The sequence below is a fragment of the Hippocampus comes genome, unplaced genomic scaffold (assembly GCF_001891065.2).
Source record: "Hippocampus comes isolate QL1 unplaced genomic scaffold, H_comes_QL1_v1.1 scaffold155, whole genome shotgun sequence".
Lineage (NCBI taxonomy): Eukaryota > Metazoa > Chordata > Actinopteri > Syngnathiformes > Syngnathidae > Hippocampus > Hippocampus comes.
Window position 1 is genome coordinate 1,268,153 of NW_017804967.1, and position 27,376 is coordinate 1,295,528.

The following is a 27,376-nucleotide window of genomic DNA, read 5'->3' on the forward strand; positions in this document are numbered from 1 at the left end:
TAGGAATAAAACCTCTGCCTCATTCTTGATGAACAAGCCAGTATAGTCGTTAAGTTGAATGGTTACCATCACAATTCAGGGCTTACTAATAAATTATTCATCAATTCAAAATTTGAAAACTAAGAAAATTAACACTTAAAAAAAACCTCAAGTGCCAACTCCCGGATGACCATGTGATTTTCACAGACGAATGCGCACCTACAATTTTTTACGTGACCATATAAGGAAAGAGGAAGTCATAACAATTAAGGAGGGAAGAACAAAATGTGGCTAGTGAGGTTTTTTTTTTTTTAATGACCAGGAGAACCAAGACGGAATATATGAATGGAATATACGCTGTTTCTCATTCATTATTGCTCTATAGTGTCCTTTTTGTGTGGTTTAGGGATGCAAAATGTGTCTGTTGCCCCAGGCTTGTTAATCATTACACACATACACACACACACACACACACACACACACACACACACACGGACAGCCCTATTTCTCCTTGGGCCACAAAGGCAGGCGTGCGTCTATAAAGGCTGCACACAATCCCAGCACAGGTTAAGTGAGCACAGCACAGCCTCCTTCACCCACACTTGTCGGACTAGCAGACCTTCCGACACACACACTCTCTCTCTTGGGATATGAACACCTTCATCCTCACCTGCCTCCTCTGCTCCGGTAAGTCAACTCCTTGGTCGTGTTGACGCAACGGACGAGGAAAAGCGAGCGGAAGGGTAAAAATGAGAAAGGTCGATGCGAGTGACGACTCGTCTGGCAGGAGGAAGGAATTTTTGCTCGTGTGACAGCACCGCTATTGAACGGCGAATTGGCTCATGCAGACCACGTGTTTTCTACTATCACATGAGAAATAACTATAAATAAGTGACAAGAAATTGTGTGCTTCTCAACAATTAATCTGTTCAAGTCCTAGACAGGCACTACTCGATCATCTATGATGGGAAAGCAGACTGAACCATCCTCAAATGGATCCACCTATCTATATCTATATATCTATATACAGTAGAGTGTATATAGATAGATATACATATGTGTGTTTTTGTGTATTTATATTTATGAACATGTATATGTATCTATGCGTATATCTGGGTATGTACATGTACCGGTATGTATATGTTTGTATATAGGTGTGTCCGGGCTTACGTGTCCTCTCTGGTGTTTTCAGTACTTTTCAGTGTTCTGGCCGCTCAGGGATCTGAGGCATCGTCGTCTGGTGAGCTCGGCAGTGTGACTGTGGGCTTGGCCTCAGGGGAGGGCCTCCGGGTTCTCCAAGGCGATGTTGAAGACGACGTGGACTTTGAGGAACTCGCAAGTACGTTTCTTTACATTCCAGTGAAAAAAAGTGCTTCGTTTTAAAGGAAGAAGACATTTTTTGTACAGAGTTCAATGCAGGAAATGCACAGAGTTCATCCATAGCTTCCTACCTAACGTCTTCCAGGTGAGTTCCTGAGAGATGACAGGAAGAAGAAGAAAGGCAAAGGCAAGAAGAAGAACAAGCAGAAGAGCAAGGGCACCACGGCGTTCAACCCCGAGCATCCTTTCTCCACTCAAGGCCACACCTCCGCCGTGGAGCCCACCGAGGACCCCTGCACCTCCACTCACCTGGACTACTGCATCCACGGCTATTGCCAGCGCATGGAGGGCCTGCGAGAGCCCGTCTGCATGTGAGTCCACAGACAAGTTCTTTTTTATAGAGAGGGGAATGTCCGTGGTGGGAAGAGCAAGAAGAAGCTAACTCTCGCCTGTCAGGGGGTCGCCACAGCAAGTTACTCGCACGATATGTTGGGCACAGTTTTTACACCGGAAGCCCTTTGTGGCCTAAACCTATCCCCTGACATTTTTTTTTTGGGCTGCCTGTCCTGAATAATTTTGACCATTTTGCAGCTGTATGAAGGGCTACCACGGCGAGCGCTGCGGGATCCAAGTGTTGGGGAACACCGGGCCCCAGTCCGAGCGCACCGTCGACATCGAGTGGGTCCAGATGGCCTTGGTCATCACTGCCATCGTTCTGTCCTTAATCAGCTGCACTGCCGTCATCCTCATGGCCTGCGCACAGTGAGTACAGCACTTTTTATACAAACAAAATGAAAAGAAAAAGAAACTCCAGGTGCTTCACGTGAGTTTAAAAACGGAGTTCTGAAAGATATGAAGGTCCTACACCATTAAGACATTTAAAAATCAATCATAAAAGCCTTAATCAATCCTAAAACACATGGGGAGCCAGTGCAAAGATAAGATAAATTGCTTTCCGGTCTTAGTCAGGAGGTGTGTTGCCGAGTTGTGCAGTAATTGTAGACATGAAATTCTCTTTTTATTTCTCCAAAATCTATCTACAATAAATAAAGAAAGTGAGCCAATCCAGAATGTCCCAAAAGAAAATGTGATTTAAAAAAAAAATTATTTTGAATGAGAGTGCCGATGATTATAGAACATAAGGATGATCCGGATCCACTTTTTTTCAAACAGAGTAGTCGGTGGGCTCATCGTCGATTTTGCAGAGCATAATTTGCTTACAAAGTGGTGTCATCCATGATTTACACGAAAGTATCTCCACATGGTGCCTTCTCTCCCTACCTAGAAATCAGGCTGGTAAAGTGGTATCTGTGTCGTAGTATCGAAGCTTTTTCTTTTTGTTGTTTTTTTTTTTTTGGGGGGGGGACTGAGGCTTAATGCAGTCTTGCAGTATTGGAACCGATACGAACTATAGTGCATCCCTAATAGGGAGTAGTAGCTATCTTAACCTCATCAATATCAAATTTTCATTACAACTGCTCCAATGGTGCGTTTGTGTTTTGTAGGAGAGACACTGAAAATGTCTTTATAGTTAAAAAAAAAAAACGAATTGTAACAGACAAAAATTAGTGATATATTTTATCTTATTAGAACGATATCACTCTCAGCATTTTTTTAGGTTGCCTTACGAATGGCACTGAGTAGAAGCTATTGTGTGATTTTTATTTTTTTTTAAATTTCCCCCTCGAATAATGTATACTTAATTTATACCGCTGCACCTCGATCATTATTTTTTACGGAACACTTTGAGGAGATTGAACCATATTTAGTTCACAAGAGCAAAAAAATGCCAAATGATGAAGCGTGTTCTCTAGTCTGTGATGAAATTCAGACATTTCACTGAGTGCCCAAGAAAGAGCAAAGCGACGTCTGGTGACTAGCAGAAAAATCATGCACTGATTCTATCTGATGTCGATTACATCAGATTAAAAACACCCAAACAACCAAGCTAAATGAGGGACCACATCCTGTGAGTTGCACTCTAAATATGCCGACACATCAGAAAGCACACAACACACCCTAGCGCACCCATGCCACGCGGGCGGCGGCGCAAGGAAGGTCCGTGACAGCTCACCTGCAATCCTCTCATCAATATGTAACCAAATATCTTCAAAGCTGGGCCAAAGTCCGTCACGTTGGATGTTATGACTCAATTGGCACTAAATTTATTGGAATGTATGATACGAACGATGAAAACATCACGAGAAGGGCGCCACGTCACAAAAGTAGGTGAAGACGATCGTAAAAAGAAAGTGGAGCAATCCCGATTTCTAACGTCAATTTATTGTACAAATTGAATCGATAGGCCCTATCCATATTCTGCATTTGACTGAATATTGAAGATTTGGACAGTTATAGATTGATGAAAAATGAAAAATCATCCAAATTAGGAAAATGGATTTCCTAATTAAAAAAAAAAAAAAAAAAGATTTCAGTCGTTTTTCTGGATTCCTGTTCACAAAACCAGACTACCAGACTAAGATAGCCGATGAATTGAAAATGAATCGATTCTCAAATGAATCGATAATTCATTTAAAAAGCAAAACATTTTTTTCAAGGCCTCATTCAATTAAAAAAAATGTCCAAATATTCAACAATTTAGCCTGTTCAACAGCCAATATTCTCAGATTTCTGGAGTCTTCCATCAAAGCTGACTTGTTATCTTTGTTAACATTTTTATAAGAAAACATTTGCAAACATTGTTCAACATTTTTGCCAAATTTTTTGACACGTTACAAACCAAACTAGAAACTGAATCTGAATTTTTCGCATTTTCTGCGCTGTCAATTTGAAACAATGGGCTGTATTTGAATATGAGAATGGACACTCAAAGTTTGTTTTTTTTATCCAATTCATTGATGAATTGACAGTTTAATAGATTATTTGAATACGTACAAATGGTTTTAAATCCTGGGTACAAACTATGCTCTCCCCTCCCTCATACCTTTTAAGTTTTTAAGCAATTTTTTAAAAATCAACTTCACGATACGTTTTTTTTAAATCTATTTCTTTCCTTTGCTTATTTAAATGTCTGTAAATCTGTTATTTGTAAATATGTCTCAGAAAAAAAGCAGTGTCAAAAATGGTGTGTCAAGATGTGATTTGTTTGTATGACAGTAAATAAATGTCAGGCCTCACTTTTGATCTGTTTGCTTACGTGCCGTCTTCTGTAGTTACAGGTCGCACAAAAACTTCCTGGCGTCCTACCTGGGCAGCTGGTCGGAGCAGCAGAAGCTGCAGAAACCTGTCAGTGATGTTGTGGTGTGAGAGAGAGAGAGCGAGAGAGAGAGTTGGGAAAAGGTAAATTGTGAAACATGTTTGAAACTCAATCACAGCAGTTTTTTTTTTTTCACAGGAAATGACAAACGTGTATGCGTCTGCTTGCGTTATTCCTCCAAATTCCATCTGATAAACAATCCCAAAACAAGCCCGCATGTGTGCTGGTGGTGCATGATTTTTCTTGTCAAGGGTGGTGTTGGTCTCTCATGAGCCAAACACAATAAAGTAAAAAAAAAAAAAAAAGAAAAAAGCTTTTCGGGTGCCAGGGTGATGAGTAACATTGAAATAGTTCATCAAAAACAAGGCACAGAAAAAAAACTAAGTATATTTATGATTATTGTAAGCCACTGTAACAAAACTGTACTTGGTTAAGGATTCACATAAAATACAATGCGCGAAAATGAAATAATATTGTCCAATCTTTTGTCTCCCCGCAGCCACCATCACTTTCCTCACAGACGACCCGAAGCTGAAGACTCAATGAATGCTTCATTAGATGCAATGTAAACGGTCCATAATTTCTGAGCATTTAATTTATTTAGTGTCATTATTTATCTGTATGAGTGTGCGTATGTTGAATTATTATTATTATTATTACTATTATTATTATTATTATTATGATTATTATTACTGTATTACACAAATGTCTGTAGGCGGGAATGTTGAGCATTCACTCGACAGACAGCATTGTTTCTATTTATTGCACTGCTTTTGTGATAGGTCAGAGAAACTGTCGTCATCTCGCCTCTGGGAGCAAAAAAAAAAAAAGATGACATTTAAACAACAATAAAGTCTCTCAGTTTTACTTGGGTCTGACTTTTGTGTTTGTTGGAATGCCTTTTGTCACACACACACACACACACACACACACACACACACACACACACACGCACACACACACACACACACACACACACACACACACACGCGTGTATTTGCACCCCACGTATCGAATTGCCTTTTATTGGAGAGATGCAAACCAAACCCTTTATTTTTATATATATATATATATATATACATACACACTCACACACAAATCTGGAAATGTATGTATGTGGAGACCTATGTTTTCCTGTGTGTGTGTGTGTGTGTGTGTGTGTGTGTGTGTGTGTGTGTGTGTGTGTGTGTGTGTGCGTGCGTGTGTGTACGCACGAGCGCGTGATCCCCGCGGCATAGGCGGTTGTTGAAGTTACTTTCATCCACTTGATAAAATAGGTTGTATGGGTGCGGTGAGAGTGGGCCTTTGAGCTATTGTGTGTGTCGCCATGGCAACCAGGTAAACACAGCAGCTCTGGCTGGTCAGTCCAAGACCTTTCATTGTGAGTTCAAACTAAGGACACCTGGAATTTCCAGGGTGTGGTTCCACTTTTATCTCTCAGTCATTCACCATTTTTTTATGGAAGTGGCACAAGATTTTCTTCTGTCATTAAATCAGACGTTGTTGTTATGTGGGCTGTCAGTCAGTTTCTCGGCAGCTTTGAAGGTGACCTCTTTCGTCATATTTTGAACAACAGAGATGCACAATAGCTTTTTTTTGTTTGTAAATTTGATTTGATTTGATTTTTGATTGTTTTAAGACAAATAAATGTCAGTTGTAGTCTACATTATGAGGTAATTTTAGAAAGAAATATCGAATGTGTGTTGCTTGGATTTGCTTTCTTCAACCTTTCTGGTATTGTTATTTAGTTTGAAAAACAAGCCTCTTTGTTGACAATCAGGATTCAGAATTTTTACAGAATAACACAAACTCGCACTGAAGGCGCCTTGATGTGTTGGTTGAAATAGCCAGTGGTGACATTGCATAATATTTTTAGTCTGGAAGCAGCGAGATGAACTGGTCCTGCTCTCAAGGGAGTTTCTAATAAAGCAGCGAAAAATTGCTGAATTTTTGCTCATCACTTTTTTTTTAGTAAGTAATACAGAGTCATAAATTTAGCTTATTTTAGCCACTAAATTACTAAGTTTGCAACAACAGCTTGACATCGCTATGGTAATGAAAGCTAACTGCCTTTGTATGAGACAGAATTTTTTGGGTGGCGCCCAAAACTGATTTCAACCAGAGCGTATCATCTATTTTTGAACAAAAGTTCTTGTTCTTGTCATTTTGAAACATATTTCTTGTGGCTGGTGGTCTCCGTGCACACCCACCGGCACCTTCAGACCAACACCTTCAGACCACTGTGCCGTCATCTGAGTACACCACCAGCCCTATTTTTCCTGTGTGGTGCAGGCTTCACAGATCTTGAGAACAGGCTGTGTCAGTTCACATGAACTTGAGCTTTGCTGACACTCAACTAAGAAAAAAGAAGGGAGGCTGAACGAGAACTACCACTGCTCTCAAAAAACCTATTTTTCACTCAGGAATATGGCCACGCCCCCCACTCCGGCTTCCCGTGTCTTATTGGGAGTCAGCTGAGGAACCGGAAAAAATGTGCCCATTCAAAATCATTGTACGTAAATCGCTAATCATTTTCAATCCACACCAAAATTGATGTGGACATCTCTCCTTATGCCCACATCAATCTCTGAAAATATCGCAGGGATTAGCTTTTCCATAGCTCGTTTATGAGAGAATGAACAGAGGAGTAGTTTACGTTCAGTAACAATCATGCCGGATTTGCTTTGTTTTTTTAATAAGTGCCTGAACACAGTGCGTTCCGAGAGGCTTTTTGTAAACCGAACTGTTTGTAGGTCGTTATGTACTGAATTTCAATCTAAAAGGTTTTGCTCCTGGGGGTACGCCCGCCACCGCATTGATCACTCGCGCCACAACGTGGGGCTGCATCTCTGGCCAGACAGAATTAGTGTTCGCCCCACAACGGCGGAGCACCACAGCTGCCTGAATGGCGGGCATCTGCGACACAAAGATCTATCTTTGTCCGGTAAGAAGAGAATTTCGTCCGACTAAACTTGACTGTGTCAGCTGTATCAACGCTAATTGCTGCCTCGACTGCGACTGTGATGTTAGCCAGCTTGCTGCCAGAGCTAATTGCCTGCCTACCTAACCTCTTAAACCTGCATGTTTTTTTTTGTTGGTGTCACGAGCAAGGCCGCGAGCAAAAGCAGACAAGCTCAGTTTATTGAGCAGGTAGTTCAGTGACTGAAGATACGCCTGTTCCAATCTTGCCTGTTTTGTTTTACTTTTGCTGCTTGTGACCAGCAGGAGAACACAACACCATGCTCATCCATGCAGTTTTTTTTGTTTTGTTTTTTTTTTTTGCTGGGTAAATCGTCCATCCAAACTTTAGCGTAGCTAAAAGTCTGAAAACGACGAACAATTGCCACCAAAATTCATATGCGCATTCCCAATCTTGTCCACTTCAATCTGGAAAAATATCAATGTATAAGCAAACAATTTTTGTTTCAACTTTATTGAAATGGTCCGAAATGTAAACTGAAGAGACAAGACAATTACATTTCATTTTCAGCCATGATTTTTCTGATCCATTCAAGTTGCTCCATTGAGAGGAATGAATAGACTCCGGGGATCTTCAACTGGCCACAATACTCGGGTCCGAACGAAGTAATCCCCACGAGTGTTTCTTTGCACACCAGTGGACCTCCTGAGTCTCCCTGAAGACAGAACACGATGAGACTTGGACATCTCAATGATTCAAGGACACAAGTACAAATATGGCACTTACGTTGCAGGTGTCCGTCACCTTTTTACCATTCGAACCGGCACATATCATGCCCGCGGTGATGACCGGCTTTCTGTTATAATACTCGGCAGAATTGCATTTCTTTCTGTCGATGATGGTCACGTCAACAGACATGAGGACGTTGGACATGTTCTTGTTCTCATTACTCGTCCTGCCCCACCCGGCCACCAAACAGCGGCTGCCGGCCTTTGGGTCTTTGGCCTTCCCGGGCAGCTCCAAACACTTCACCGTCTTGGTTTGCTTCGCAGGTTTGTCAAGCTGGAATTTTGTGAGTTGAAAATATGTTCAGGTGACATTTTTTTCACTATTTTAATTTTTGTTCATCACAATCAGACAGGCGAGACTCAGTGAAAGGCCAGCTTGAGGTTCTCACCCAAGATTTTCCATCTGAGTGCCACCTCATTTGTCTGTTACGTTCACGGGTCAATGTGACTCGCTGAATGTTTTGGGATTTCACAAAATAACACATAGAAATCAATATTATTTCTGTTTTGTTTCTTTCTTCGCTCAGCAGTGACCTACTAAATGTTTAACCATGAAAAAATGATCAACTGCGTGTCTAGTTTCAAGAAAGAAAAAGCATTTAGCGCTTGTGATGGTCAAAGAGAGACTTCTGTGGGGATGCACCTCACCTTGAGCAACATAAGGTCATTGACCCTGCTCTTGCGTTCGTAGAGGGGATGAGGAACTTTGATTTGGACGTTTCTTATCTGGCGGGAGGCCGTTTCACTTTTGTCAATGGCATGTACACCAAGCCACACGCTCTTTGGACTGTATGCAAAGGAACCAAATGGTGGGAACGTGAAGGTCAAGTCACATGAATAAATCAGTGTTTGTACAAACAGATTATTGAAGGCATCAAACTAAAACGTCACAAATTATACAGTATGTACTGACAAAATGATCTTGTCTCAATTTACTCGCAAACGTATGTACTCAGTGTGAATTCACATCCCATTTAGATGAACACATTCTTATTATTCTGCTGCATGAATCGCAGTCGAGCCACTGGTTTTACCTTCTGCCATCTTGTGGAAAATCATTGATTTGTCCTGCTTGTCAAGATATATTATTTGAAGTAAGTGAATCATAATTTTGGTGAAATTGGGTCATTTTTACAGAGGATAAGAAACCATACCTGTGTGTATTGTGATGTTGTCTGTCTTCATGTGCTGCTCCACCATTTGTGTTCAATCCATCGGTCAAAGGGTTTTAATGCCGCAACTATCTGTGTTATTTGTTCGCCTGTCTATGCCGTTTTTTATTATGTGCTATCTTTTTTTTTTTTTCAGCTCACGGGTGCATTCCAAGGCAAAGTTGTCGTGCACACGTAGTTCTCTTTGCATGTTTTTTGATTCTGACAAAAATAGGATTATATATGAGCACATGGGTGGAATGGTGGACGACTAGTTTGCACGTCTGCCTCACAGCGTAGAAGTCATGGGTTCGATTCCGGGCCCCGGCCATCCTGTGTGGAGGTTGCATGTTCTCCTTGTGCCTGCGTGGGTTTTCTCCGGGTACTCGGGTTTACTCTCAAATTCCAAAAATGTGAATGCTAGGTAAATAGCACACTCTAAATTGTCCTCAAGTGTGATTGTGAGTGTGAATGTTTGTTTATTGAGGTGTGCTCGATGATTGCCTGGCAACCAGTTCAGGTTATACGCCGCCGACTACTCGAAGACGGCTGGGAAAGGCTCCAGCCCGCCCGCGAGCCTCATGAAGCCTTGTCATTGATAGTGATTTTTAAATGTCATAATAAAAACATAAAATAATAATTCAAAGTAATCATAAAATACGATGGAAAACATATATTACATATACAATAAAAATTTTTAAATAATATATTTTATAAGAAAAATAAATATTGAATGATATTTTTTTACATTAACAATAATTGAGAATTTTTTTTCTTTTCACATTTTTGGGGGAAATGTATGTTATGCTATTCTTCACATGAAAATATCAGCGCATGACTTACTCATTACAGTGGGCAGCAGTGAGAACCCATTGTGGATTGATGAGAACACCCCCACAGTCCGGGATCTCTATCGTGAGCAGCGCCATGTAAGGCAACGAGTGGGGCTTGACTTCTTTTCCGCCGATAATCTCAGTTGCATCGTCTGTAAAAATCAAACATCGTAACAAAAAAATTAAAAAATAAAAAAAAATCAACTTATCAATAATCATCAATCATCAATCAATCAATCACAAAGGGTTTTACTCACTTGGCGCAACCATGAGGAGAGCCGCTGCAGAAAGAAAGCCACTCAACAACATTTTGCCTTCTTCTTAGACCACTTTGGTTCACACCTTTTATACTCTCTTGGGGGATGCAAAGACATGAGTCAGCAAAAAAAAAAAAAAAAAGCCGCATTCCTCATCTTGGTTTGTGACAATTCTTGCGTTGAAGAAAAATATATCTTGATGCCATAAGGCACATCAGTGATTCACTAAAGGGACGTGGGGTCAGGGAAGGCAGCATGTGAAGTGTAAAAAAAGAAAGAAAGAAAGAAAATAATTTATTGATTATGTGAGAGAATTTTCCCTTTTTAAAATCAATGTCATACATGGATCAGAGAACTCTCTGATCCATGTATGACATTGATTTTGTTTTTTTTATTCCAAAACAGCCTAATTTGCATAGTTCCTTTTCAAATACAGTACATGGTGAAAAGGCAATAGAGGCATTGCACGTTCAGTGCCTCCAGGGGCAACATGCGCATCAATTGCTGTTCCGGCAGTCGGCAGGAGCCCACACACACAAGAGACATTGCTTGTGAGCCTTTATAGCGCCAACATACAGAACGTGTTTTATCACACATGTCCCGAACACGCTAATGGTCAAGAGTCTGTATAATATCCCCATTAATCGAACGTACATCGCCAACCATTTTCAAGAAACAGCAATCAATCCACACCAAAATTTATGTGGACATCTCTACTTATGCTCACACATCAATCTCTGAAAATATCGCAGGGATTAGCTTCTCCATAGCTCATTTATGAGAGAATGAAACAATGAGCAGTTTACGTTCAGTTACAATCATGCCGGATTTGCTTTCTTTAATAAGTGCCTAAACACGATGCGTTCCGAGAGGCTTTTTGTAAACTGAACTGTTTGTATGTCGTGATGAATTGAATTTCAATCTAAAAGGTTTTGCTCCTGGGGGTACGCCCGCCACCGCATTGATCAGTCGCGCCACAACGTGGGGCTGCATCTCTGGCCAGACAGAATTAGTGTTCGCCCCACAACGGCGGAGCACCACAGCTGCCTGAATGGCGGGCATCTGCGACACAAAGATCTATCTTTGTCCGGTAAGAAGAGAATTTCGTCCGACTAAACTTGACTGTGTCAGCTGTATCAACGCTAATTGCTGCCTCGACTGCGACTGTGATGTTAGCCAGCTAGCTGCCAGAGCTAATTGCCTGCCTACCTAACCAATTAAACCTGCATGTTTTTTTTTTTTTGTTGGTGTCACGAGCAAGGCCACAAGCAAAAGCAGACAAGCTCAGTTTATTGAGCAGGTAGATCAGTGACTAAAGATACGCCTGTTCCAATCTTGCCTGTTTTGTTTTACTTTTGCTGTTTGTGACCAGCAGGAGAACACAACACCATGCTCATCCATGCAGTTTTTTTTTTTTTTTTTTTTTTTTTTGCTGGGTAAATCGTCCATCCAAACTTTAGCGTAGCTAAAAGTCTGAAATCTACGTACAATTGCCACCAAAATTCATATGCGCATTCCCAATCTTGTCCACTTCAATCTGGAAAAATATCAATGTGTAAGCAAACAATTTTCATTTCAACTTTATTGAAATGGTCCGAAATGTAAACTGAAGAGACAAGACAATTACATTTCATTTTCAGCGATGGTTTTTCTGATCCATTCAAGTTGCTCCATTGAGAGGAATGAATAGACTCCGGGGATCTTCAACTGGCCACAATACTCGGGTCCGAACGAAGTAATCCCCACGAGTGTTTCTTTGCACACCAGTGGACCTCCTGAGTCTCCCTGAAGACAGAACACGATGAGACTTGGACATCTCAATGATTCAAGGACACAATTACAAATATGGCACTTACTTTGCAGGTGTCCGTCACCTTTTTTCCATTCGAACCGGCACATATCATGCCCGCGGTGATGACCGGCTTTCTGTTATAATACTCGGCAGAATTGCATTTCTTTCTGTCGATGACGGTCACGTCAACAGACCTGAGGACGTTGGACGTGCTGTTGTTCTCGTTACTTGTCCGGCCCCACCCGGCCACCAAACAGCGGCTGCCGGCCTTTGGGGCTTTTGGCTTCCCCGGCGGACCCAGTGGGCAGCAGTGAGAACCCATTGTGGATTGATGAGAACACCCCCACAGTGCGGCTTATTTTTCACGAGCAGTGCCATGTAAGGCAACGAGTGGGGCTTGACTTCTTTTCCGCCGATAATCTCAGTTGCATCGTCTGTAAAAATCAAACATCGTAACAAAAAAATTAAAAAATAAAAAAAAATCAACTTATCAATAATCATCAATCATCAATCAATCAATCACAAAGGGTTTTACTCACTTGGCGCAACCATGAGGAGAGCCGCTGCAGAAAGAAAGCCACTCAACAACATTTTGCCTTCTTCTTAGACCACTTTGGTTCACACCTTTTATCCTCTCTTGGGGGATGCAAAGACATGAGTCAGCAAAAAAAAAAAAAAAAGCCGCATTCCTCATCTTGGTTTGTGACAATTCTTGCGTTGAAGAAAAATATATCTTGATGCCATAAGGCACATCAGTGATTCACTAAAGGGACGTGGGGTCAGGGAAGGCAGCATGTGAAGTGTAAAAAAAGAAAGAAAGAAAGAAAATAATTTATTGATTATGTGAGAGAATTTTCCCTTTTTAAAATCAATGTCATACATGGATCAGAGAACTCTCTGATCCATGTATGACATTGATTTTGTTTTTTTTATTCCAAAACAGCCTAATTTGCATAGTTCCTTTTCAAATACAGTACATGGTGAAAAGGCAATAGAGGCATTGCACGTTCAGTGCCTCCAGGGGCAACATGCGCATCAATTGCTGTTCCGGCAGTCGGCAGGAGCCCACACACACAAGAGACATTGCTTGTGAGCCTTTATAGCGCCAACATACAGAACGTGTTTTATCACACATGTCCCGAACACGCTAATGGTCAAGAGTCTGTATAATATCCCCATTAATCGAACGTACATCGCCAACCATTTTCAAGAAACAGCAATCAATCCACACCAAAATTTATGTGGACATCTCTACTTATGCTCACACATCAATCTCTGAAAATATCGCAGGGATTAGCTTCTCCATAGCTCATTTATGAGAGAATGAAACAATGAGCAGTTTACGTTCAGTTACAATCATGCCGGATTTGCTTTCTTTAATAAGTGCCTAAACACGATGCGTTCCGAGAGGCTTTTTGTAAACTGAACTGTTTGTATGTCGTGATGAATTGAATTTCAATCTAAAAGGTTTTGCTCCTGGGGGTATTAGCTTTTCCATAGCTCGTTTATGAGAGAATGAACAGAGGAGTAGTTTACGTTCAGTAACAATCATGCCGGATTTGCTTTGTTTTTTTAATAAGTGCCTGAACACAGTGCGTTCCGAGAGGCTTTTTGTAAACCGAACTGTTTGTAGGTCGTTATGTACTGAATTTCAATCTAAAAGGTTTTGCTCCTGGGGGTACGCCCGCCCCCGCATTGATCCCTCGCACCACATGGGGCAGCATCTCTGGCCAGACAGAATTAGTGTTCGCCCCACAACGGCGGAGCACCACAGCTGCCTGAGTGGCGGGCGTCTTCGGCCCAAAAAATTTCAACTTTATTGAAATGGTCCGAAATGTAAACTGAAGAGACAAGACAATTACATTTCATTTTCAGCGATGGTTTTTCTGATCCATTCAAGTTGCTCCATTGAGAGGAATGAATAGACTCCGGGGATCTTCAACTGGCCACAATACTCGGGTCCGAACGAAGTAATCCCCACGAGTGTTTCTTTGCACACCAGTGGACCTCCTGAGTCTCCCTGAAGACAGAACACGATGAGAACCGCATTGATCACTCGCGCCACAACGTGGGGCTGCATCTCTGGCCAGACAGAATTAGTGTTCGCCCCACAACGGCGGAGCACCACAGCTGCCTGAATGGCGGGCATCTGCGACACCAAGATCTATCTTTGTCCGGTAAGAAGAGGATTTCGTCCGACTAAACTTGACTGTGTCAGCTGTATCAACGCTAATTGCTGCCTCGACTGCGACTGTGATGTTAGCCAGCTTGCTGCCAGAGCTAATTGCCTGCCTACCTAACCTCTTAAACCTGCATGTTTTTTTTTGTTGGTGTCACGAGCAAGGCCGCGAGCAAAAGCAGACAAGCTCAGTTTATTGAGCAGGTAGTTCAGTGACTGAAGATACGCCTGTTCCAATCTTGCCTGTTTTGTTTTACTTTTGCTGCTTGTGACCAGCAGGAGAACACAACACCATGCTCATCCATGCAGTTTTTTTTGTTTTGTTTTTTTTTTTTGCTGGGTAAATCGTCCATCCAAACTTTAGCGTAGCTAAAAGTCTGAAAACGACGAACAATTGCCACCAAAATTCATATGCGCATTCCCAATCTTGTCCACTTCAATCTGGAAAAATATCAATGTATAAGCAAACAATTTTTGTTTCAACTTTATTGAAATGGTCCGAAATGTAAACTGAAGAGACAAGACAATTACATTTCATTTTCAGCCATGATTTTTCTGATCCATTCAAGTTGCTCCATTGAGAGGAATGAATAGACTCCGGGGGGCTTCATCAGGCCACAACACTTGGGCCCGAACGAAGTAATCCCCATGAGTGTTCCTTTGCACACCAGTGGCCCTCCTGAGTCTCCCTGAAGACAGAACACGATGAGACTTGGACATCTCAATGATTCAAGGACACAATTACAAATATGGCACTTACTTTGCAGGTGTCCGTCACCTTTTTTCCATTCGAACCGGCACATATCATGCCCGCGGTGATGACCGGCTTTCTGTTATAATACTCGGCAGAATTGCATTTCTTTCTGTCGATGATGGTCACGTCAACAGACATGAGGACGTTGGACATGTTCTTGTTCTCATTACTCGTCCTGCCCCACCCGGCCACCAAACAGCGGCTGCCGGCCTTTGGGTCTTTGGCCTTCCCGGGCAGCTCCAAACACTTCACCGTCTTGGTTTTCTTCACAGGTTTCTCCAGCTGGAATTTTGTGAGTTAAAAATTTGTTCAGGTGACTTTCTTTTGCCATTTTTATTTTTGTGCATCAAAATCAGACAGGTGGGACCACCCAAGATTTTTCATCTGAGTGCCACCTCATTATGTTCGCGGGTCAATGTGACTTGCTGAATGTTTAGGCATTTCACAAAATAACAAATAGAAGTGATGATCAGAATGAAAGGATGAATGGTCAAAAAAACGTATTTATTTAATGCAAATAATATACAGTATCTTTGCTCTTCAATCAGTGCCAGCGACTTATTGTGACAAGCCAAATAATTAAATGCTCTTTGACGACATGGCAGTCACAGAAATTTGTGAGTAAAGTGAAACTAAATCAATATTATTTCTGTTTTGTTAGCATAGTTTCAAGAAAGAAAAAACATTTAGCGCTTGTGATGGTCAAAGAGAGACTTCTGGGCTTCATCAGGCCACAACACTTGGGCCCGAACGAAGTAATCCCCATGAGTGTTCCTTTGCACACCAGTGGCCCTCCTGAGTCTCCCTGAAGACAGAACACGATGAGACTTGGACATCTCAATGATTCAAGGACACAATTACAAATATGGCACTTACTTTGCAGGTGTCCGTCACCTTTTTTCCATTCGAACCGGCACATATCATGCCCGCGGTGATGACCGGCTTTCTGTTATAATACTCGGCAGAATTGCATTTCTTTCTGTCGATGATGGTCACGTCAACAGACATGAGGACGTTGGACATGTTCTTGTTCTCATTACTCGTCCTGCCCCACCCGGCCACCAAACAGCGGCTGCCGGCTTTTGGGTCTTTGGCCTTCCCGGGCAGCTCCAAACACTTCACCGTCTTGGTTTGCTTCGCAGGTTTGTCAAGCTGGAATTTTGTGAGTTGAAAATATGTTCAGGTGACATTTTTTTCACTATTTTAATTTTTGTTCATCACAATCAGACAGGCGAGACTCAGTGAAAGGCCAGCTTGAGGTTCTCACCCAAGATTTTCCATCTGAGTGCCACCTCATTTGTCTGTTACGTTCACGGGTCAATGTGACTCGCTGAATGTTTTGGGATTTCACAAAATAACACATAGAAATCAATATTATTTCTGTTTTGTTTCTTTCTTCGCTCAGCAGTGACCTACTAAATGTTTAACCATGAAAAAATGATCAACTGCGTGTCTAGTTTCAAGAAAGAAAAAGCATTTAGCGCTTGTGATGGTCAAAGAGAGACTTCTGTGGGGATGTACCTCACCTTGAGCAACATAAGGTCATTGACCTTGCTCTTACGTTCGTAGAGGGGATGAGGAACTTTGATTTGGACGTTTCTTATCTGGCGGGAGGCCGTTTCACTTTTGTCAATGGCATGTACACCAAGCCACACGCTCTTTGGACTGTATGCAAAGGAACCAAATGGTGGGAACGTGAAGGTCAAGTCACATGAATAAATCAGTGTTTGTACAAACAGATTATTGAAGGCATCAAACTAAAACGTCACAAATTATACAGTATGTACTGACAAAATGATCTTGTCTCAATTTACTCGCAAACGTATGTACTCAGTGTGAATTCTCATCCCATTTAGATGAACACATTCTTATTATTCTGCTGCATGAATCGCAGTCGAGCCACTGGTTTTACCTTCTGCCATCTTGTGGAAAATCATTGATTTGTCCTGCTTGTCAAGATATATTATTTGAAGTAAGTGAATCATAATTTTGGTGAAATTGGGTCATTTTTACAGAGGATAAGAAACCATACCTGTGTGTATTGTGATGTTGTCTGTCTTCATGTGCTGCTCCACCATTTGTGTTCAATCCATCGGTCAAAGGGTTTTAATGCCGCCACTATCTGTGTTATTTGTTAGCCTGTCTATGCCGTTTTTTATTATGTGCTATCTTTTTTTTTTTTAAAGCTCACGGGTGCATTCCAAGGCAAAGTTGTCGTGCACACGTAGTTCTCTTTGCATGTTTTTTGATTCTGACAAAAATAGGATTATATATGAGCACATGGGTGGAATGGTGGACGACTAGTTTGCACGTCTGCCTCACAGCGTAGAAGTCATGGGTTCGATTCCGGGCCCCGGCCATCCTGTGTGGAGGTTGCATGTTCTCCTTGTGCCTGCGTGGGTTTTCTCCGGGTACTCGGGTTTACTCTCAAATTCCAAAAATGTGAATGCTAGGTAAATAGCACACTCTAAATTGTCCTCAAGTGTGATTGTGAGTGTGAATGTTTGTTTATTGAGGTGTGCTCGATGATTGCCTGGCAACCAGTTCAGGTTATACGCCGCCGACTACTCGAAGACGGCTGGGAAAGGCTCCAGCACGCCCGCGAGCCTCATGAAGCCTTGTCATTGATAGTGATTTTTAAATGTCATAATAAAAACATAAAATAATAATTCAAAGTAATCATAAAATACGATGGAAAACATATATTACATATACAATAAAAATTTTTAAATAATATATTTTATAAGAAAAATAAATATTGAATGATATTTTTTTACATTAACAATAATTGAGAATTTTTTTTCTTTTCACATTTTTGGGGGAAATGTATGTTATGCTATTCTTCACATGAAAATATCAGCGCATGACTTACTCATTACAGTGGGCAGCAGTGAGAACCCATTGTGGATTGATGAGAACACCCCCACAGTGCGGCTTATTTTTCACGAGCAGTGCCATGTAAGGCAACGAGTGGGGCTTGACTTCTTTTCCGCCGATAATCTCAGTTGCATCGTCTGTAAAAATCAAACATCGTAACAAAAAAATTAAAAAATAAAAAAAAATCAACTTATCAATAATCATCAATCATCAATCAATCAATCACAAAGGGTTTTACTCACTTGGCGCAACCATGAGGAGAGCCGCTGCAGAAAGAAAGCCACTCAACAACATTTTGCCTTCTTCTTAGACCACTTTGGTTCACACCTTTTATACTCTCTTGGGGGATGCAAAGACATGAGTCAGCAAAAAAAAAAAAAAAAAAAAGCCACATCCCTCATCTCGGTTTGTGACAATTCTTGCGTGGAAGAAAAATATGTCTTGATGCCATAAGACACATCAGTGATTCATTGATTATGTGAGAGAATTTTCCCTTTTTAAAATCAATGTCATACATGGATCAGAGAACTCTCTGATCCATGTATGACATTGATTTTGTTTTTTTTATTCCAAAACAGCCTAATTTGCATAGTTCCTTTTCAAATACAGTACATGGTGAAAAGGCAATAGAGGCATTGCACGTTCAGTGCCTCCAGGGGCAACATGCGCATCAATTGCTGTTCCGGCAGTCGGCAGGAGCCCACACACACAAGAGACATTGCTTGTGAGCCTTTATAGCGCCAACATACAGAACGTGTTTTATCACACATGTCCCGAACACGCTAATGGTCAAGAGTCTGTATAATATCCCCATTAATCGAACGTACATCGCCAACCATTTTCAAGAAACAGCAATCAATCCACACCAAAATTTATGTGGACATCTCTACTTATGCTCACACATCAATCTCTGAAAATATCGCAGGGATTAGCTTCTCCATAGCTCATTTATGAGAGAATGAAACAATGAGCAGTTTACGTTCAGTTACAATCATGCCGGATTTGCTTTCTTTAATAAGTGCCTAAACACGATGCGTTCCGAGAGGCTTTTTGTAAACTGAACTGTTTGTATGTCGTGATGAATTGAATTTCAATCTAAAAGGTTTTGCTCCTGGGGGTACGCCCGCCCCCGCATTGATCCCTCGCACCACATGGGGCAGCATCTCTGGCCAGACAGAATTAGTGTTCGCCCCACAACGGCGGAGCACCACAGCTGCCTGAGTGGCGGGCATCTGCGACACAAAGATCTATCTTTGTCCGGTAAGAAGAGAATTTCGTCCGACTAAACTTGACTGTGTCAGCTGTATCAACGCTAATTGCTGCCTCGACTGCGACTGTGATGTTAGCCAGCTTGCTGCCAGAGCTAATTGCCTGCCTACCTAACCTCTTAAACCTGCATGTTTTTTTTTGTTGGTGTCACGAGCAAGGCCACAAGCAAAAGCAGACAAGCTCAGTTTATTGAGCAGGTAGATCAGTGACTAAAGATACGCCTGTTCCAATCTTGCCTGTTTTGTTTTACTTTTGCTGTTTGTGACCAGCAGGAGAACACAACACCATGCTCATCCATGCAGTTTTTTTTTTTTTTTTTGCTGGGTAAATCGTCCATCCAAACTTTAGCGTAGCTAAAAGTCTGAAATCTACGTACAATTGCCACCAAAATTCATATGCGCATTCCCAATCTTGTCCACTTCAATCTGGAAAAATATCAATGTGTAAGCAAACAATTTTCATTTCAACTTTATTGAAATGGTCCGAAATGTAAACTGAAGAGACAAGACAATTACATTTCATTTTCAGCGATGGTTTTTCTGATCCATTCAAGTTGCTCCATTGAGAGGAATGAATAGACTCCGGGGATCTTCAACTGGCCACAATACTCGGGTCCGAACGAAGTAATCCCCACGAGTGTTTCTTTGCACACCAGTGGACCTCCTGAGTCTCCCTGAAGACAGAACACGATGAGACTTGGACATCTCAATGATTCAAGGACACAAGTACAAATATGGCACTTACGTTGCAGGTGTCCGTCACCTTTTTACCATTCGAACCGGCACATATCATGCCCGCGGTGATGACCGGCTTTCTGTTATAATACTCGGCAGAATTGCATTTCTTTCTGTCGATGATGGTCACGTCAACAGACATGAGGACGTTGGACATGTTCTTGTTCTCATTACTCGTCCTGCCCCACCCGGCCACCAAACAGCGGCTGCCGGCCTTTGGGTCTTTGGCCTTCCCGGGCAGCTCCAAACACTTCACCGTCTTGGTTTTCTTCACAGGTTTCTCCAGCTGGAATTTTGTGAGTTAAAAATTTGTTCAGGTGACTTTCTTTTGCCATTTTTATTTTTGTGCATCAAAATCAGACAGGTGGGACCACCCAAGATTTTTCATCTGAGTGCCACCTCATTATGTTCGCGGGTCAATGTGACTTGCTGAATGTTTAGGCATTTCACAAAATAACAAATAGAAGTGATGATCAGAATGAAAGGATGAATGGTCAAAAAAACGTATTTATTTAATGCAAATAATATACAGTATCTTTGCTCTTCAATCAGTGCCAGCGACTTATTGTGACAAGCCAAATAATTAAATGCTCTTTGACGACATGGCAGTCACAGAAATTTGTGAGTAAAGTGAAACTAAATCAATATTATTTCTGTTTTGTTAGCATAGTTTCAAGAAAGAAAAAACATTTAGCGCTTGTGATGGTCAAAGAGAGACTTCTGTGGGGATGTACCTCACCTTGAGCAACATAAGGTCATTGACCTTGCTCTTACGTTCGTAGAGGGGATGAGGAACTTTGATTTGGACGTTTCTTATCTGGCGGGAGGCCGTTTCACTTTTGTCAATGGCATGTACACCAAGCCACACGCTCTTTGGACTGTATGCAAAGGAACCAAATGGTGGGAACGTGAAGGTCAAGTCACATGAATAAATCAGTGTTTGTACAAACAGATTATTGAAGGCATCAAACTAAAACGTCACAAATTATACAGTATATACTGACAAAATGATCGTGTCTCAATTTACTCGCAAACGTATGTACTCAGTGTGAATTCTCATCCCATTTAGATGAACACATTCTTATTATTCTGCTGCATGAATCGCAGTCGAGCCACTGGTTTTACCTTCTGCCATCTCGTGGAAAATCATTGATTTGTCCTGCTTGTCAAGATATATTATTTGAAGTAAGTGAATCATAATTTTGGTGAAATTGGGTCATTTTTACAGAGGATAAGAAACCATACCTGTGTGTATTGTGATGTTGTCTGTCTTCATGTGCTGCTCCACCATTTGTGTTCAATCCATCGGTCAAAGGGTTTTAATGCCGCAACTATCTGTGTTATTTGTTCGCCTGTCTATGCCGTTTTTTATTATGTGCTATCTTTTTTTTTTTTTCAGCTCACGGGTGCATTCCAAGGCAAAGTTGTCGTGCACACGTAGTTCTCTTTGCATGTTTTTTGATTCTGACAAAAATAGGATTATATATGAGCACATGGGTGGAATGGTGGACGACTAGTTTGCACGTCTGCCTCACAGCGTAGAAGTCATGGGTTCGATTCCGGGCCCCGGCCATCCTGTGTGGAGGTTGCATGTTCTCCTTGTGCCTGCGTGGGTTTTCTCCGGGTACTCGGGTTTACTCTCAAATTCCAAAAATGTGAATGCTAGGTAAATAGCACACTCTAAATTGTCCTCAAGTGTGATTGTGAGTGTGAATGTTTGTTTATTGAGGTGTGCTCGATGATTGCCTGGCAACCAGTTCAGGTTATACGCCGCCGACTACTCGAAGACGGCTGGGAAAGGCTCCAGCACGCCCGCGAGCCTCATGAAGCCTTGTCATTGATAGTGATTTTTAAATGTCATAATAACAACATATAATAATAATTAAAAGTAATAATCAATAAAATACTATGGAAACTATATATTACATATACAATAAAAATAATAAAATAATATATTTTATCAAGTATACGCCGCCGACTACCCAAAGACGGCTGGGAAAGGCTCCAGCACGCCCGCGAGCCTCATGAAGCCTTGTCATTGATAGTGATTTTTAAATGTCATAATAACAACATATAATAATAATTAAAAGTAATAATCAATAAAATACTATGGAAACTATATATTACATATACAATAAAAATAATAAAATAATATATTTTATCATAAAAATAAATATTGAATGATATTTTTTACATTAACAATAATTGAGAATTTTTTTTTCTTTTCACATTTTTTGGGGGAAATGTATGTTATGCTATTCTTCACATGAAATCATCAGCACATGACTTACTCATGACAGTGGGCAGCAGTGAGAACCCATTGTGGATTGATGAGAACACCCCCACAGTCCGGGATCTCTATCGTGAGCAGCGCCATGTAAGGCAACGAGTGGGGCTTGACTTCTTTTCCGCCGATAATCTCAGTTGCATCGTCTGTAAAAATCAAACATCGTAACAAAAAAATTAAAAAATAAAAAAAAATCAACTTATCAATAATCATCAATCATCAATCAATCAATCACAAAGGGTTTTACTCACTTGGCGTTGGTCAGTAGGTGTCTTGGTATGTAGGTAGGTAACTAAGTCGTCGGTTGGTCAGTCAGTACCGGGGGTATGTAGGGAAGCGCGTAGGTAGCCTAAGTATTAATATGTATGAAGGATGAATAGAGAATAACTACAAAGTAGATAAATAGTCTTACAGTAGTCGTTTACCAGCGATGGTGCAGCCAACTTGAGTGCGGACTCTGCTCGCGGACTCGCTGAAGATACATTCAGGACCGAAAATGGCTTGGGATCACTTTGGACTTTTTCTGAATGTGCATCGGATAAAGATCTTGTTAGGGTGGTTCTGTTTGTGACCAACAGGTGGCTCGGTTTGTGACAATTCTTGCGTGGAAGAAAAATATGTCTTGATGCCATAAGACACATCAGTGATTCACTACAGGGACGTGGGGTCAGGGAAGGCAGCATTAAAAAAGAAAGAAAGAAAGAAAATAATTTAATGATTATGTTAGAGTATTTTCCCTTTTAGTTCCCTGATCCATGTATTATATTGATTTTCTTTTTTTATTCCAAAACAGCCTAATTTGCATAGTTCCTTTTCAAATACATGGTGAAAAGGCAATAGAGGCATTGCACGTTCAGTGCCTCCAGGGGCAACATGCACATCAATTGCTGTTGTGGCAGTCGGCAGGAGCCCACACACACAAGAGACATTGCTTGTGAGCCTTTATAGCGCGTATAATAGCCTTCTATCGATTGCAATGTGTCGAAGAAGCCCAGCAACATACTGTACTGTGCATAACCGACGAGAGCAGGGGTGTCAGACTCATTTCACACTGTGGGCCGCATACGGCCTAGGAAGATGTCAAGTGGGCCGGACCATTAAAATTATCCCATACTCTGCTATAAATAACTAAAATAATATGTCTTTCCTTTGTTTTGGTCTAAAGAAGCACAAGACCTTTCGGAAAATGTTGAAATGTAATGAACATATCTTTTACAAAACATTTCATGAAGCACCTTCGATTTCCTTAGACAAATGTACAATTTACTTTTATCATTCACATATATGCATTGCAACTGATCCCACTGATTGTACAAAGGCACAAAACTTTGAAAAGTAATTGGTATTTAAAATTTATAGTCATGCATTTCAAGATTAAACGAGATTCATAAAGAAAGGAATTTTTAAAACATTTACACATGGGCAAATAAAATCTCAATTTAATCCCTGCCTACACCCTACAAACGTAACAACAAAATGTAACAAGGAGAGTCCTATTAAATGTGTAAAGAATAAATGATAGCGTCTGCTGTGTCGGGTCTGTCTCAGTGACAGACTGAGACTGCGATTGTCTTGTTCTCTGATCAAAACAATGTTGTCTTCTACTCTTATCAAAACCGTGTGTCCCCTCGCGGATATTCCATGAATTGCACATTATTAAACATATTCATTCTGTGTCTTTTATTATTTTTTTCACTTTTAAATGATCCTGCGGACCTGATCGTACCTCCTTGGGGGCCAATTCCGGCCCGTGGGCCGTATGTTTGACACCCTAGACCAGAGCAAGCCTCGACCAGTTGAGGATGTGGAGACCTACTCACTTGAGTTGAAGTAACTGTGTTTGGCTCCAATGAACAAACGTAAGCGCAATTTATTTATTTGTTTATTCACAATTTTAAAGCAAGATCGTTAAAAAAACACGAACAAGAACAACAACAGCATTTAACTTGATCTTACATTAAATTTTCTTTTGTTTTCTTGCTATCACGTTGTTGAACAGTGTGGGATTGAAATATAATTAAAAGATTTGGAAACAAATACTGGTCTTCAAAAATTCCGTGTTGACCTGGATCGAAACAAGTTTACTAAGAAAGTCCAAATAGAAATATAGACTAATCTTTTATTTTGGGTTTGTTCTTTTACCTCTTACCCCAGAGGAGTCAACCAGTCATGAACCTCAATGCACATTCAATGGGAAACCGAAACTGATGTACCGGTAAATGAAAATCTGACACAGTGACTCGGGTTGCAAAGATGTACAGCATTTAGTCACATTTTTTTCCTTTGGCGTAAAATGTCCAAAATAAAACATTGTATTTTATTAATAATTTTGTTTAGTTTACCAAGACACGTGTTGCATTATATAGTATGCACCTCAGCTATGATTCAATATTTTACACAAAAAGGCCGAAAGTATCAACGTCTCTCATTGCAAAACTGAATTCTTGATATCATCAATAAAATAAATTAATGATGACAGCACTGGCTTGGATTATGTAACCTTCTAATCTAATGTAAATGGCAGCAAGTGTTGCAGTCGGCATCTTCAATTTGATGCACGGATCATCACAGTTTATCCCATAGGCTATCTTCCTTTGTGTTTCTTCGATAAATGACAGCAGAATTTAGAGGGGGGTGTAAATTAGTTTTTCTAGCACTTATTTTTTTCGTACTTTCTGTAATCTCCATCGTGGAACTTGTATTGTGTTTTCACGGGGTGAAGAGGGCTCCAATTAAAATTGTGACCTGTGTGCTGCACACAATGACAAACTTCATCAGTGATGTAATCAAGAAGAAATTCTACTTTACAAAAATAATAAATGACAAGTAGTCTTTCTTTTATGTGTATGTGTGGTTTTTTTTTTCATTAACGCTGTCCTATTTTTCAAAGGAAGTCTTCATGACTGTGTTTTTCTTGTGGTTTTCTCACCCACAAGTGAGACACAGCTTCCTCTTGAGGTCGGTAAATTGAAAGAAGAGGAGACCTTTAAACTCCCATTCAGTGGTAAACCGTTAATCGGGTAACACGACACTAACATATCGCAAAATGAATATCAAGAAAGTTTGTTTTATGGGAACCAAACCAGAATGCTATATACAGTAAACACACTTGATCAGCCATTTAAGATTTTCACCGATGCATTTATTTATTTACTACTAATAGTTAAAATAAAAGGTGGTTCTCAGGGGCTAGAAGTCTGCGAGTCTTTTGCCACAAAGGTGGTTTTGTCAGTGGACTGCAAGTGTGAACGAGAACTGTGCATTTGCCGCGTTGCAGCAATGGTGATGTGTTGACCGCATGTTTTAAGCGTACGTTCTTAACAATGCTGAGATGTGGGAAATGGCATGTTCCACACATGAAGACGCTGATCGGCACCTGCAGTGAAGAGCTGGCTCCCGACCTTGTTCAAGGACACGTGCAGAATACGACTTGAATGACCTGGAAAAAAAAAAAAGCAAAAAAAAAAATATATATAAACTCATGGCGACATTCAAGGGAAACTTTGAGAGCTCCGACTGGCGAGCATTTTAAATATGTCATAATTAAAATACCTTGTCGGAAAGCTACATGGTAGAGGTCTGGATTCCAAATGTTGAAAAATGTGACCTCATAACAAGCGTCACTATTTACAGAACCTTGATAAGATGGCGAACGAGACGTAGTGATAAGATCATTTGGAGCAGATTTTTAAAATAATGACTCACCGTTAGCCACTAGCAGTATGCTGGCACCCTCTTGTGGTATGCAAAATGATTGCAAAATTCTATAGCACTTTATCGACAATATTGTGCCCAAAGCGCTTTGTAAAGCTTCACTTACTCACTTATTTAATACATATTCATTTACTGAACCAGAGTGAACAGAAGTGTGTTGACCCAGCAGCGTTAACCTATGGAAAAGGTTGTCCTTTATAGTTGAAAATAGCTTGATTCATCTTCCACAATGCCTCATCGTACCCTGGCCAAGGATACAATCCATGGTGTTTTTTTTCTTGCTTTAATCTGTATTGTGATGTACCAGCTACATAGCCCTAAGCTAACCTATCGATTCTCCATATGCTGCTGTGATGGTGTGAGAGGCCAGCAGTGAAGAAACAAAGACAAAGATAATTGATATGCTTCCTAGCTGGGCTTTATTGACTAACTGCTTAACAATTGAATTTAATGTTCATTAGCCAGCATAATTTTTCATAAACAGCACAAACGATTCCGGGTGTCCCACTCGAAAATAGCGTGCTTTTCTCACGACGCACGTGACACTCCTACATACACTATGTCACGAATATCCAAACGCACGTGTGACCATTCAACATTCCCCTGTGACGCGCCGACGTTTTGACCCATTCTGACTCGAATTCGAAAATTCTCATTTGGTGTTCATTTTAAATGGCATACTCGCATCTCTAGTCAAGTGACCACGGATTCATACACCGCCCTTGTATCATATATACTTTTTGAGTATTATTTGGTGTAAAAAGTGGTTCAATCGAACCCCAGGGAAAATAGACTGCTGAATGAATTGTTCTTTTACCTGAAAGGTGCAAAAGAGGCCTGAGTGAGGGGAAATTCCAATCCCAACAAATGGCGCTGTTATGGGGGCGCCCATGCCCGGTCACCAGGATTCTGGTGGCCTCCACCCAGTTAAGTGAGCAGATCTGCAATCAGAGTTGTTCCAAGAGTCAACGGTGCGTAACGTCATAGTGTCAGCGCTTCAGTGATGCTCAGAGTGTCAATGCACCTGTGAGTTGGTGTCAGCAGACCGGACACAACGGGCCAACTCGGTGTCCCAAATTCGAAGCTTTCCGTCTTCCCACCCTCCACCCGTTGCCATCACATTTCTCTTCCAAGGACACCATCCCATCGCCTGAACGCATACAACCTTGTCAATGCTTCAAAAGATCTTCAGATGTTAAAATTCAGTAGGACTGCACCCCACTTGAGGTAAAAAAAAAAAAAAGATCACTTTATTGATTGACACCTTGACGGCGCTCGGCTGCTTCATTGTGGGGGGGGGCCGGC

The 27,376-nt window shown here is 41.0% G+C and overlaps 4 protein-coding genes and 2 long non-coding RNA genes across 8 annotated transcripts in view; 1 reads left to right on the forward strand and 5 right to left on the reverse strand.

Moving 5' to 3' along the window:
• The first annotated feature begins 70 nt into the window (after positions 1–70).
• On the forward strand, positions 71–5,169 carry areg (amphiregulin). Its single transcript, XM_019886429.1, has 6 exons — positions 71–666; positions 1,172–1,318; positions 1,445–1,670; positions 1,891–2,061; positions 4,473–4,599; positions 5,016–5,169. The coding sequence occupies exons 1-5, from the start codon at positions 630–632 to the stop codon at positions 4,564–4,566; spliced, it is 675 nt and encodes a 224-aa protein (XP_019741988.1). The 5' UTR covers positions 71–629; the 3' UTR covers positions 4,567–4,599; positions 5,016–5,169.
• A 2,762-nt stretch (positions 5,170–7,931) lies between these two features.
• LOC109527376 (granzyme A-like) lies at positions 7,932–12,888 on the reverse strand. The gene is made up of 6 exons (XM_019889293.1): positions 12,797–12,888; positions 12,599–12,691; positions 10,219–10,267; positions 8,873–9,011; positions 8,223–8,498; positions 7,932–8,151 (listed from the first exon to the last, which is right to left on the reverse strand). Exons 1-6 carry the CDS (start codon positions 12,846–12,848, stop codon positions 7,990–7,992), a joined length of 771 nt encoding a protein of 256 aa, XP_019744852.1. The 5' UTR covers positions 12,849–12,888; the 3' UTR covers positions 7,932–7,989.
• On the reverse strand, positions 12,030–18,431 carry LOC109527364 (granzyme A-like). 3 transcript variants are annotated; one of them, XM_019889279.1, is made up of 6 exons: positions 18,310–18,431; positions 18,063–18,204; positions 16,717–16,855; positions 15,327–15,472; positions 12,322–12,451; positions 12,030–12,250 (listed from the first exon to the last, which is right to left on the reverse strand). In XM_019889279.1, exons 1-6 carry the CDS (start codon positions 18,359–18,361, stop codon positions 12,089–12,091), a joined length of 771 nt encoding a protein of 256 aa, XP_019744838.1. In that variant the 5' UTR covers positions 18,362–18,431; the 3' UTR covers positions 12,030–12,088. The 3 variants fall into 3 exon arrangements, with proteins under 3 accessions (XP_019744838.1, XP_019744829.1, XP_019744819.1); XM_019889270.1 differs by lacking the exons at positions 12,030–12,250; positions 12,322–12,451 and adding an exon at positions 14,065–14,277 and having other exon boundaries at positions 15,197–15,472; XM_019889260.1 differs by lacking the exons at positions 12,030–12,250; positions 12,322–12,451 and adding an exon at positions 14,906–15,125 and having other exon boundaries at positions 15,197–15,472.
• Positions 18,432–19,788: 1,357 nt separating this feature from the next.
• On the reverse strand, positions 19,789–22,570 carry LOC109527384 (granzyme A-like). The gene is made up of 4 exons (XM_019889306.1): positions 22,362–22,570; positions 20,810–20,948; positions 20,081–20,356; positions 19,789–20,009 (listed from the first exon to the last, which is right to left on the reverse strand). Exons 1-4 carry the CDS (start codon positions 22,568–22,570, stop codon positions 19,848–19,850), a joined length of 786 nt encoding a protein of 261 aa, XP_019744865.1. The 3' UTR covers positions 19,789–19,847.
• Positions 22,571–22,619: 49 nt separating this feature from the next.
• LOC109527404 (uncharacterized) overlaps positions 22,620–27,376 on the reverse strand; it is a 21,702-nt gene continuing 16,945 nt past the window's right edge. Inside the window, exon 3 of the long non-coding RNA XR_002170519.1 lies at positions 22,620–22,880. This is a non-coding gene — a long non-coding RNA (uncharacterized LOC109527404). The remainder of the gene's footprint in view (positions 22,881–27,376) is intronic.
• Positions 25,223–27,116, reverse strand: LOC109527398 (uncharacterized). Its single transcript, XR_002170518.1, has 3 exons — positions 27,096–27,116; positions 26,889–27,012; positions 25,223–25,796 (listed from the first exon to the last, which is right to left on the reverse strand). It is a non-coding gene; the product is annotated as an uncharacterized LOC109527398 (long non-coding RNA).